The sequence below is a fragment of the Uloborus diversus genome, chromosome 3 (genome assembly GCF_026930045.1).
Source record: "Uloborus diversus isolate 005 chromosome 3, Udiv.v.3.1, whole genome shotgun sequence".
Taxonomy (NCBI): Eukaryota; Metazoa; Arthropoda; class Arachnida; order Araneae; family Uloboridae; genus Uloborus; species Uloborus diversus.
In genome coordinates, this window is record NC_072733.1 from 151,150,137 (window position 1) to 151,164,143 (window position 14,007).

Genomic DNA, 14,007 nt, shown 5'->3' on the forward strand with positions numbered 1-14,007 from the left:
TTTACTGCAGTTAGCTAGTAGAAGAAAAAAAAGTTCATTAGCTCCCGAAGCCTATTTTATGTAGTTGACGAACTCAAAAAGAAAAATGTCATTCGAAAAAGAAAATTGTGTACCGTCGGTACACAATTCTATGGTCATTTTTTCCTGTGATTTAATGGCATACAAAATACAATTTCTAGTCCAATAAGGATATGGCTGTCTTTGATAAAACTCCGACATCCTTGATCGTACACCGAAAGATCTGGTGGAGGATATGATTTAGTGTTACATAATGCTGCACATATGTGCTCGAACTGTGGGCAGGAATGAAAAAAAAAAAAAAAAAAAAACGAATTATCAGTGCCCTGAATGTGACGATTGATCTTTCTCTTTTCCATTGCATTACTTTATAATGATTTTTTGATAATGGTTTTGAGTTTTTTAAAAGTGGTTTATTACCAATGGTTTTACATTGATAATAAATATTTTTTCTTTTTTCTGCTTTAAATAGTTGACTGCCCTTTTCGGAGTTTTTTTTTTTTTCAAAGTTGTTCTCATTTGGACCCATGTTCCTAACAAGGCCGAATCGCCTTTCTTTGTTTTAACTACCATTTAACATGATTGACACTTAAACTTTCACATGGAAGTATTTTTTTTATCTTTTAATGAGTCAGATGATGAATGTGCAAAACTTGCAGCCAATTGAACGGTAAATGAGAGAGATATTAGGCTCCGAACCTTACGTGGCTTTATTTGGGGCACTTATCTTATAATTTTCCATCTAAAAATGTTATAACTTTACAACTGCTGAAAATTCGAAACGAGAAGTACAAATATGCTGCTTTGATAAAAATAAAATAAAAACTGAACTTAAAAGAAAAAAAAAAGGATAGTTTTAAAAGTAAGTGCAGTGTAATTTATGTTTAATGATACTTGGAACAAGAAGGTTATGATACTCAAGAAATATTACTGGAAGCTGATGAAATTCATGGAGAAAATGCTGAAATTTTGGAATTATATTTATGATTCCTTCATAAATATTTATCTTTTTCTATGTGATGTTTGGAAATATGTTCATGATTAATTATTTGACAGAAGGGACTATGGAGAATAATTTGAAAGTCTTCATATTAAAATAGTGTACGATGATTTAAAAAATCTGTCACGTTGTCTCCCCCCTTCCCTCGTTTTATATTGTTTGTTACAACTGTAATTTCCAGGGTTGGTGAACATAACTTTCCTCGTCGAATTTACTGACCAATTTGTCACGTGCAAAAATATTGTAAATGGATTGTTTACAATATTTTGGCAAGCAGTGTTAACAATGAATTTCATTTTGATTCTGATACTTTGAAATATCAGAACAAAATTTCAAAATTATTTTTCATTTTTGGCCTTTTTTCGTTTTAAAAAACTGATATTTTGTAAATGAGTGACTGAAATTGTAGACAAAAAATTACGACCACTTTAGTTTCTAAATTTTGAAGATTTCATAACTTGAAAGATTAAAAGTTTTGATTTCAGTCTAGTAAAGAGTCAAACTTTAGAAGTTCAAAAGAAAGCCACAAACTTATTAAAGAAGAGATTTAAGCGATCCAAAAAGCGATTAATAATAAAATGAATAAGTAAATTAGTTTTCTTTGAAGTACAATATTATTGAAAGAAAATCAAAAATAAACTAAGAGTTTGTTCATGTATTTTTCTTTAAAATTTTTTTTTACTGAACACTAAATTGGAAGAGGAATCGGTTAAAACTGCTCAAGAATAACGCTTAGTTTCTTGGATAAAATTGTCGTTTTTGCAAAGACGATAAATTTGAAAGATAGGAAGTTAAGTGCAAACAAATCCTCTTGCAGTTTGAACTTTTATATAAAATTAAACACTCTTCGAGTGAAGATAAAAATGATTTTAAATGCTACCACCTACTCATAAAAAAATCTTTTTTTTCTTTTACTTTTGATCATTTGTATGACGAAAGTTTTTCTCTCGTATTACTGTTTAAGTTGCATAAAATAAATTTACTGAACATCAGGCAAAATAAATATATTTTTTAAGCTATCTCCTTTTTTTTCAGTTAGGTTTAGTCTTTATTTTGGCACGTTGGAGCCAAACTCCATTCATAATTTTTGAATCAGTGTAAAGGCAACAGTCAATGAAATTTCTGCCACTGAGTTTCAGCGATACTGCTTTCACTATGTCATCGTCACACTCAGTGAGCATGAGCAAATCTTGTTCAATGGAAGGTTTTGTTAATGTTGATTCCTGCTCGCATCATGTTTTAGAATTGCAAATTTGAAATTTGATAGCTTATCAACAGGATGATATTTTACTTAAATGTATGGTATTCAATCAGTGGCGCACGGAGGATTTTTGCAAGGGGAAGATCCAAAGTAGAAAGCTACATTCTCATTTTATACACCAATACGCCGTCAAACATATTGACTTGATTTTCTCGATACCCGAACGAAAAACAGTAAAAAATAAACTACTAAATAAATAATTAGCATTATTTAATGAAATATACACTTAAATAAATAACCAGAAAGCAACATAATTTTCTTTTACTTTTCTCATAACTAAAAACGGATTCAAGTTCATAGAATCTCATTTTAATTTGCAATTAGAAAACTAAAAACATGGTTATTATAGTGAATTCATTTTAATCACCATTCTACTTCTTATAGGCAATTCGTTATAGGAAAACTGCCCAATATTTAAAAAAATCTTTTAACGTGAGGATTTAAATTTTTTCCCTAATTAGAGCTAAAATTATTGTTACGTTTGTTTGAAATTATTCAACGTACAAAATACATAGAATCGTAATCAATCGGTAAAAAAAGGCTATGGGAGGGGTCTGGACCGCCTGGACCCCTTCCTTGTGTGCGCCACTGTATTCAATGAATGAATATCGTGATATCACGGCCATTCAGTAAGATAAAGATATTTATTGGAAAATATTCGTTAATTTATTTTGTTAATGAATTTTTTAAAAAAAGGTAATATAAAATGTGTGAGATATAATTTAAAACAGAAATTTTCTCTTAAATACATTGGTTATGATCCCGTTTTAAAAAATTGAAGGAATTCAACCGATAGTCTAAAATGTTATGCACAAATAATTACAAGTAAAAAATAGTCTTAATAATATTCGCTGCTTCAGAACGGAAAATGCTATCTCTAAAGTTCAAAGAATATGATAAAACAATCAATTTTGACAAATAGACATTTATATTATAATGTTTTGTTGCAAGTCAAAAATTATTCGTGTTATTATAAAATAATAAGTTCTTGTTATTAACATTTTTAATATTAATTGAGAACTACTAACAGTCGGTGCAGTATTTACATCGTTAATATTAAGCTTTCTTGTGTTTTAAATGTTTTTTTTTTTTTTTTTCCAATTTTTCAAGTGAATGCGGTTCAAAGTAAAACGGTTAATTTTGTTCACTTCTTCAATCATTCATTAAATCACTTATTCATTTATATACTAATTATTTCATTTACATTCTTTGATATTAATTTCCTTATTTGTACATTCAATCAAATATTTTCTTATTCATTCATTATTTTATTCACTCATTTATTAATTGCCATATGTTAATCAATTAATTTATTCGTTTTTTGTTTCATTATCTATTCATTTATTTAGTAATTCTTTTTTTTACTCATTCATTTGATCAAACATGTTTTTGATAATCAAACAAAAAATATTTCATTAGAAAACTGTTTTATTTTTCCCTTTGTCCCATGAAAAGAAGGAAAAAAATAAAAGGAATTAGAATTTTCTCCTTTTTTTTTGAAGGTACAAATTTACTGACAAAAATTTTAAAAAAATATGTAATGCTGAATGAAAAATTACATTGTTCTTTCTTGGTGCACTGTAATTTTCAAACCAAATTTCCTATTTGTTCATTTTGAAAAATGTAAGTTACCTTTTAACTATCTCACTTTGCCCCACACTCTCCTACATGGATAGGAATAAATAATGTAAATAAGTGTGTAAGTAGTAAATATGCAACTAACTGTAATAAAAACCATCACAAAAACAATTGTTTAATAAAATTGCGAATAACTTCTTTATTACTCGCTTTTTGTACAAAACACTTCGATGATTTCTTTACACTGATTTTTCACCTCATATATTGGATATTTCACATCTTCGTGTTTTTCAAACACACAACACGTATCCACAAAAAGAAACCATCGTAGGTACAGTCTGTTTAAGCTCGTAGTCACAGAATTATTTTACAGTAATTTCACTACACATTTTAACGTGGAACGTCAGTTATGCATTACAGTCCTTTTCCAATATCGAAACGTTTCTTTCTTTTTACATCTGTGTGATGAGAGAGTGTACTAAAATAGAAAATAATTTCAAGGAACTACGTTTCAGTATCTTCTGTTTTGTAATGCTCAAATACCATCAAAGTATTCTAAGGTGAACAAGATGCCTGGTTGTCATCAGTTTTTGAATGATTGCCAAGAGAATGTCTATACACGTGACGTTCGGTAGGTAACGTATTTGGATAACCTCGGTTTGTACACTCAAACCTGGTTTTGTGCGGTAGTTAGAGACCGCATAAAAAAAATCGCATAAAAGATCGCTCAAAATTACATTATTAAGCACTTGTTTTAAATATAGGTTAGTCAATCAAATCCCAATTTCAGTGAAATTTTCATAGGCCGCACAAAAAAAAAAAAAAAAAAGACCACACGCACAAAACAGGTTTGGTGTATCCAGTCTTTTAGGGAAAATTATTTTAATATCATTCAGGATTTAATACATCTTCTAGGCTCAAAAATATATCCTAATTAATTACTTTAAACCCTCTGTCGGATGTCAATTAATACAAGGTTAAAATAAATGCATTTATTTCCATTTATATTAAAAGTACCAATAAATATGCTTCTATGATGTATAAATGATACTGTCCAATATGAGTTAACATCGGGATCACTATTATGAAAGGCTCGGAAAGGCATTTTTACGAATATAATCTCGGTAATTGATGATGTATAAACAAAATAAAACAATGAACTGTCATTGTAATTTGAACTATTTTTGAAAATAAAAGAAAATAGGCCTTGTGGTTTTCAAAGTTTTTGAAAGAAAGATCGAGATTGCACAAAACTAAACTCTTGAAAAACATTTACTTAATTTTAATTGTAAAATAATTACTATAAACACTTAATTAAACTGTTAGTAAAATTCTATAACAAAGCATCGAGCCATTCGTCTCTTATATTGTAAAACTCATTTGAAGTGTCTTTTTGTGTGTGGGGGAGGAGAGGGAGAGGAATTTACAAAAGGAGAAAATTAATACTTGAAATTATTCTTTGCATTTCTTCTTTCATTACTCGAGGAAATAAAATGCGGAATAGATTATTTCAGTGCTTAATATACAGTAGAATATGTTGGCGGAAATTTTGCTTGTCGATAATACATCTTTTTAATTTCTCTGGATCTGAACGACCACAAAAAAATAAAAAAAAAAAAATATATATATATATATATATATATATATATATATATATATATATATATATATATATATATATATATATATATATATATATATATATATATATATATATATATATATATATATATATATATATATATATATATATATATATATATATATATATCGTGGGATGAAAAGGTCCTGCAGTTGATTGAATCGATGTGGTGTAAAAAGGAGAACAGAGATAAAATGCTGAGTTCCCTCTCATTTGATATATCTACAGAATTCATTTCAAAAATACTGCACTGGCTCGGTCGCTTGTAAATCAACGACCTGGCTGTGCGGGTGTGCTTCGAATGGGGAGAAAGTCTTTCTCTTTGTGGTTACGAATGTCCTAGATGAGTTAGGTATGGATGTAGAGCAGTGTGTCCGAAGTGCTGCGAAGGAGCTATCACCGGGTACGGTAGAGCGCTAGTTGCCGGAAGGTAAGGCAGTTGATTGCCGAACAACAATCCGGCCGCGTAAGATGGGGAAGCAGCGTATGAGTTGGGTAAGCTGGAGCCCTGCGTTGGAGCCAGTGTTGGACTGTTAGCATCCATACCAGGATTTTGTTTCTTCCATTTTGTACGCCTGTTTTGAAACCAGATCTTCACCTGTGTCTCCGTGAGCCGAAGACTTAACGCTAGGTTTAAGCGCTCGCACACTGAAAGGTAACGAGTAGTCTTGAATTTGTTTTCCAAAGCGACAAGCTGTTCGTAGGTGAAAGCTGTCCTTGCACGACGTGGTTTACCAGCTTTGCTGTCCGAAGAAGAGGAGGACTTTTTCTTCTTGTAGGAGGACGAGGAACTGCCGATGCCTTTGGTCGATTCTTTGTCTGTCGATTCGTCGTCAGTCACAGAGGACCGAAGTCCATTCGAGGCTCTAGGTAAATGTCCACCACGACTGGCAGATGAACTTTCCCGGATGTCACCGTTGTCCATTTCGGCAACTTCGATGACATCTGGTAGAGGAGACATTGAATCTTCTGAATGAAAGAAAAAAAAATGAGTATGGTCTTGTTTGCAATCGTTAAATCTAAATGTCACAGCAATAAATTAAATTAAGTTCATTATTGGTTTTGAAGTCAATTTAGGGCATCGCGATCATATCAAAAGAAAGTATTTTAAACATTTTATTGATTTCTACTTGTTATTATCATAAAATTTAAAATACAAACTAGTTTTATTCGTATTAGTCATAACTCACACAAACAACTTCAACAATTTTTGTGTCCATAATGAACTTTGGCAGAAAAGATTTGTAATTGTATGAATACAAAAATATGCGAAAAAATGGCTATCAAAAGTTTTAATTAACAATGGAGGAAGCAGTAGAATGTAATTTAATTGATCAAAATACTGATGTCTGATGCTTTTTAGAGAAATAAAAAATGGAAAAGAAAAAAGAAAAACGAAAAGCAAATTTAATAAAAATTGAAATCGAACTCAGTAGGCTGTACTGTGCTGTTCGCTAATTATTTTTGTATTAGTTACCACACTTGCATTTATGGTATTCATCCTTTGAGCACTTTTTACTTGGAGAGTTGGACAAATTGTTTGCCGAGGAAATCCTTGAATTTCAAAAATCTCGCACGGCAAGTTTAGAAAAACCAATTAAGCTATTTAACCGATACAAATTAAAAGTTTACATTTAGTTTTCACAAAAAATTAGTACCGTTAAAGAATCAAACCCATTTAATAATTTTGTTGTTTAATTTCATATTAGTAATAAGTTGAATTTTAGACAAATACGTACTTCGGACGCTTCTCAAAGTAAGCAACGAGCTACACTATTAGCATAAAGTACTAAATAAAACAAGCATATGCTGTAAATGACATACATGAATCGTTACTGAAAAGACTCTGAAAACTGATCTTAATTTATAACCGATTCTTCTTTAATAAGAATAGGCTAAATAAAAAATGTACACTTGTTTAAGAATGTAAATTTTTGATCTCAAATACCAAACTATAAATTCGAGACTGTCAAGAAGACACAATAGCTGAAAATTACTATTTCCCTTCTAAATTGCTGAAATTATCTGAAAAATAATTAGAGAGAAATTCAACATAAAAGCCGATTGATTGTAAGACATACGCGGGGTCAATCAAAAATGCTATCGTAATATATGTGATTTTAATTTCTTTAAATTGTGCCGAAAATCTTAAGAAAACATCTTCCACGACCAATGAAAGTTAATAGGATTTCGGTCAGCAATATGTTATAGTTTTTTTTTTTTTTTTGTCGCATCGGACCCCATAGTAGTTTTCCTACATCTAACTACTACATAGTACGTTTGTTACATTAGGCCAAATATTAGTTTTCCTACTTTTCACGCACAAGACTACGTAGTAGGTTCTTATCCTACATCAGGGCTAATTGTATTTAACTATTTTAAAATATCTTAATGATCTTTTTTTTATGTTGATAACCTATTTTCTTTATATATATGCATAAAGGGTACTTAAAAACATAAAGGAAAAGAAAAAACCTTAAATAACCTTAAAATAAAAAATAACGTCCTTTAAATTTTCAATAAAAGATTTTTTTTTTTCAAAATGCATAGATAAATAAATAAAATATAAATCATAACTTTTATTTTTACTTTTAAAAACACATATATTTCAAACTGCAATAAATATTGCTCAATAATTAATGCGTTAATGTAATTTATGAATGAAATAAGGTATTAATAAATACCTGACAAGATAAATCTTAATATATATTTTCTAATTTCAATTTTAAAGAACGCCAGAATTTCATAGTGTTAATAACTATATTTTTTAGTTTTCTTAAAATTGAAAAAAATGTTCATTGTCTTAAAGCAAATTCTTTTATTTTAGAAATCTCTGTTTAGCACAAAGATTTGTTAATCTAGCACATTTCAGTAAATCAATTAACTTGTGAAATGACTTCATTCATAGGATATTTTACATCAGAAATTAAATGAGCAGTTTTGTTTGTATGAATTTGATTCGAGGTATGAAATCCAGCATTTTGTACAACTAAAATGGTTGTGAATGAAAAATAGCATTAAAAATTATTTTTAAAAAACTGAAAATAATAATATAAGAAAACTATGAAAAAAAGGGGGGGGAGGAACACTAAAAATCTTCAAAATGGACAAATATTCATCAATATTGGCCTACAAATAAGGGGGAGGGAGAGCTAAAAAATGAAGAAACTAAAAAACAACAAAAAAAATAAATAAAAAAATAAATTAAATAAATAAATAAAAATAAATAAATAAATAAATAATAAAAGCATCTATGATCAACATCCTACTCCTAGTAACAAGTATTGTTGCTGTTGTTATTCTTTAACAGGAAACTTATTTTAAAGAAGTTTTTGAACTTGGTGAAGAGAAGGAAGGTAGAATTTTTTTTTTACTGAATAGTTAATATTGCTAGTTAATCAAATATTGGGAAGAGTAGCATTAATTTTTAAATTTTGTGCAACGCAAATCAAGTTTGCAGGCAGTAAAATTTCTTTATTAAAAATTTTAATCTGTAAGATTCTTGAAGTTTTTTATATTCTTGTCTTGTTGGATATTATTAGCAATTTTTTTAACACTTTAACAATTTTATTTAAGCCTTTATGGTTTGAAAAGAAGCGTCACAAAATTCTTATAGCTATTTTGTAACGTATACCACAGGCAAATAATTTGTTAGGCTTATTTTCCAGTCTTTCATAGGTCTTAACCTTCGGTATATGTTCTTAAAAACTCTTAAAAATTAAATAAACGAAACATTTTTGTCAAACCCAATGCGTATCGACTAACTAAAGAATAAGACTGAGTACATAAGCTCATGCTAAGACAAAGAAAGAAAAAGTGGTATAATAAACAAAGCTAAGTAAATTCTTAGGAAACGAAAAGGGTGAGCATTCGCCATTATGATTTTTTTTACAACTAATCAAAATATTTATTTATTTATTTATTTTGAAAGACGAAAAAACTGCAGCAGTTCTTTATTGCGTTGTTTTGGCAAGTTGATTTAAAGCATTGACCAAAGTTTTAACTTTTTATAATTTTTTTCATACTAAATGTTGTTTGTTCCCAACGTGTCTTATACTTCAACAAGCACGATATTGTCATAACACTTTTAATATTGTAATACATTTAGTGAGAAAAGTAATAGTAATTTTTGTTTCCCCCCCCTCCCGGAACGTTTGAAAAGTTGGTGCTTGTGCTGCATCATGTCATAAGAAGAATCAGAAAGGATTTTCAAAAGTTAACTTAATGCTTAAAATTTTAGCTAATTATAAAATTAATTCTTTAACTGACATTTCCTGTGAGAAAGTTGGACTCAATTTCTGTAACATAACACACACTTTAGTAAAGTGTTTTAGTAATTAATTACATGAATCTAAACTATCTTCATTGGCAATTGTTTATCTTCCTTTTTGGATTCGGGTATTTTTGAATAGTTAAAGATATTTGAATTAGTTTAATTTAATAACAAAAATAATTTATTAATAATGAGTGCACGATCAAAGACTATCCTAAATTTATAGTTTTAGAGTTTTGAGCACTTTTTTAGTTGCAAATTTAAAAAAAAGAGACATTTCATTAATTGATGAATAATGTAATTTGTATATTCTAATACAGTTAAGTTTATGTTATTTCAATGAATCTGTACTTGAAATTTGAGACAAAACTATCGCCTCAAATTCCTCATCTATGGCTCCAAAAAATTTTTTGTATAATGCGCATAAATGACTAAAATCTTTTTATGTGGGCAATGCATTTAAATTACCTTTTAATTTTTTGAAACAATTTTAAGCGAGGAGATTTTTGATACATTAGTCTGTTTTGTTTGATGCTTTTATTATGTCTATTTATTATTAAACGTTCTGGTTTTTGTTTTAAGTATTATAAATAATTTGAAAAATTGCTTTAAAATGCTGTAATTTGATACACATAAAGAATTATATAAATAAATAAATAAATTGAAATAAATTAAATAAAAAAAGTAAAATGATACAAAATAAGTAATATGTTATTGCCGGTGTAAAAGAACCATCTTGGATTAACTAAATTAAACAACTTAGTTAGCTAAATTAAACTTATGAGTTGAATTAGGTTTGAGGATAAATTGTCTAAGAAATATTTCTCTGTTCTCTCTCTACTTTTAATCACATTGTTTCAAGTTTTACGGTTGATTCATGAAAACTAACTTATCCTTTGCAATTACTGAAATTGGAACAATGGTCTCTCAAACTGAATTTAGTTTCTAAACTTAAAAGAGAATTTATGAGTTTTTTAAAGTTATTAGTTTTTCCTAACGACAATTTAGAGTGCGTAGAGTTTTATGTTTTATCACTCTCAACATAAATATGTAATTTTTAAGTAAATTTGAATTCCTAAATTATAAAAGTGATTGTTCAGATTATGATGATTAAACTGATGTGTTTTTTCTTTTTTTTTGTCCCAAGAACTAGACATATTTTATGTTTTATTAATATGGCATAATGTATACTTTATTAATTTGTATTAAATATTTGTTAAAGAATTAACATTTACTACAATTATCTTCCAAGTTTAGAAGTTTCCTATTTTAGTTTAATTTAATGAGAAGTAAAAACAAAATAAAAAATAAATGAATAAATAAATAAAAATATACCAAAGTTTGTTTCATTTAAGTTTATAATTTTGGTTTAGCTTAGAAGTTAACAAATTTTTGTTTTAATGAGGCATAATACTGCTCCATAAAACATGTGACTATTTTAATGCTGTGTTTTCTCTCTAAATTGTCTAAATCATTTTGCATCTGAATTAAAAAGAGAAACTTTGATTGATCTTGAAAAAAAAAACCCTTAGATTTAGCTCATTTTTTATTGCCACAATTTATCCTCGGTGGTGTAACAACCAACCCCTTTGACACGGGGTTGAAAATTGCACAGCTATTTCTCCAGAGTTCATTTGAAGCAGTGAGAAGCAAAGAGATGTAAGTGGACATTTTCAAGTTGTGAGTAAAACGCGTTTAAAGATAAGGCCCTTGGTAGGCTTTCATTGAAATTGTTTTCTAAATCATGCTGTATAACAGCTCCTACCAGGGCTACTAGTACTATCTCTTGCCATAAGACAGAGGAAAGGTTCACCAACCATTTGTACTGGCTATCTCCAAATTTTTAATTTTGTCACTTACATCCCTTTGTTTCTAACTGCCTCAATTGTTCATGTCTTTTCTGGGATTTTACCTAATATTCTTTTTAAATTCAGAACTGGAATTTTTTTTAAAATCAAACAAACCTATAGTTACGTAAATTTATCAGCTATGCAAAAAGTTGATAGAATTTGTTTAAAAAAAGTCACTACCAGCCCAAGTCTCCCCTACGATACATTAGATTATAGAGTGAAATGAATAAACATATTATAAAATATTAAATTTTTTAGAGCTTTATTATGCCTTTACAAGCAAAATTTATATAAAAAAAACAGTTTTCTTTAATTTTAAAAATAATCCCATACAAAATGTTTTCTGATAAACATGTGTGCAAAAGAAGGCGTGGATTTGTAGAGATGATTATTGTAATCCATTAGCAAAAAAACACTTTCGAAACGCACATAAAATTAAAAATATATGTTCTATTTCAAAATAAACGTGACTCCTAGTACCAGGCTTCAACACTTCCAAAGTCAAACATTATGATAAAAACATTGTGTCCTTACTGGTATTGACTGAACGTTTGACTTACAGAATGATGCTAGTTTTCAGCTTATGATGAATAAAAAAAGAAAGTGCGCCAAATAGGGCCATGCTAAGGTTCATGGCCTAGTGTCACGCTCATTTATTATTCAATTGGCTCCATTTTGCACATTCATCAAATGACTCATAAAAATTAGAAAAAAAGAGTTCCATGTGAAATTTTTAGTTTCAATAATGTTTTTCGGAAGTTTTAACAACGATTTGACCTTACAGGGACATTAAAGACGATTTGACCTTATTAGGAACACTGGTCTCCAACAAAGTCAACCCTTAAAAAACGTCAAAAAATACTATCAAACTTTTAAAAGTTGAAGAATTCTTCATTGTCAATGTTTAATTATATTAAAACATACTTGATAAATTCAAAAACATTATCAAAAATTCCATATTTTCTTCAATGGAAAAGTGAAAAATCAATTGTCACATTCGGGGCACCAATAAGTCGTTATTTTTTATTTTTTGGTCACTCCTGTCCACAGTTCATGTATATATGTGCAGCATATGCAGCACCACAAGATCATATTCTTCAATAATTACGATCTAGGAGTGTTTGCTATCCTACTATACAGAAAAGGGAGGATGTCCTAATTGGTCTACATGGCTTTAATTTTCCGAAACTATCTTATAAACTTGATTTTATGTGAAAGTTTTACTTGAAACATACATATTACACATTTCTATTACTCTTGAAACGCATTTCTTTAAAATTTAAATTAGTTTAGAATTAAATTATTTTATTCAAAAAGAAAAAAAACATAGAATGCACAAATTTGCAATGAAAACAACTTGTACATTTGTTTTTGTTGCAGCAAGAAACTTCTCCTTGGTAGGAAAGAGCAGTGCTTATATTGCAAAGTAAATATAACTATACTTTTGCTACATGGCTGAATTTCGATGCACTAATTAATCTGAAATCGGCGCAAGAAGCTTTCTTAGCAAACTTGAGCCTCATTGCGCGATTTTTTTTATTTTCTTCAGTCTATATTGAGGTAAAAGAGATGCACGTATAAATCACTACTTACTTTTTTTCAGAAATAGTACTTTGTCCACCATAAAGAAACTCACCTTAATTTCGTTTAAAGCTAATCTGAACAAGTTTTAGGATATTCTAATGCGAAAAAATTGCACTATTGCAAAAATATGATAACAAATTTAAGTATTAAAAAATTTTTTCCTCACTTGAGAAAGAAGTCAAATTTGAGAATAAAATCAAATTTTAAGGAACAAAGGATAAAACGGAGGAGTGGTCAAAATTGCAGAGAAAGCGTGCTTAATTGTAACGATTAATTTATTTCCCTCAACAATATTTAAAACTTAGAGCGAAAAAAGTTTATTTGTTCAATCACTCATTTAATTACACGTTTTATGTGTGTGTGTGGTATCATGCTTCTAAAAACGAGTTTTCCATCAAATAAGACGTAATTTTTTTATACAGTTGTTAGTGTATTTTTCACTAAAAAATGTGATGGAGAGTTTGTTGTAACAAAATTAATGTCATTTTTTTTTTTTTTATTTCAATGAGTGGTGCTAAATTTTGTTATACTAATTGGTTAAACATACGCAAGTAAGCACAAAAATATGGTACAATCAAGCCAGAATTTTTATAACCAGAAAATTGCAACATTTGTTGCAACATGTCGCTATTTTTTTTTTTTTTTAGTGCATTGGGAAATTCAAATCAGTTTGTTAGTGAGGAGAAGAAAGTTTTCTCTATCGTTTATATGTGACATTTCTACCACTAGGTGTTGAAATTGCCGCATTGGGACCAGAATCTTCAACAATTGATAATTAATTTATGTACACTTGATATTCCA

At 28.8% G+C, this 14,007-nt stretch overlaps 1 protein-coding gene across 1 annotated transcript in view; it reads right to left on the reverse strand.

Annotated features, from left to right (window-relative positions):
- Positions 1-5,827: 5,827 nt before the first annotated feature.
- LOC129218626 (homeobox protein slou-like) overlaps positions 5,828-14,007 on the reverse strand; it is a 48,456-nt gene continuing 40,276 nt past the window's right edge. Inside the window, exon 2 of the mRNA XM_054852947.1 lies at positions 5,828-6,468. Coding sequence (XP_054708922.1) covers positions 5,828-6,468 — 641 coding nt within the window. The remainder of the gene's footprint in view (positions 6,469-14,007) is intronic.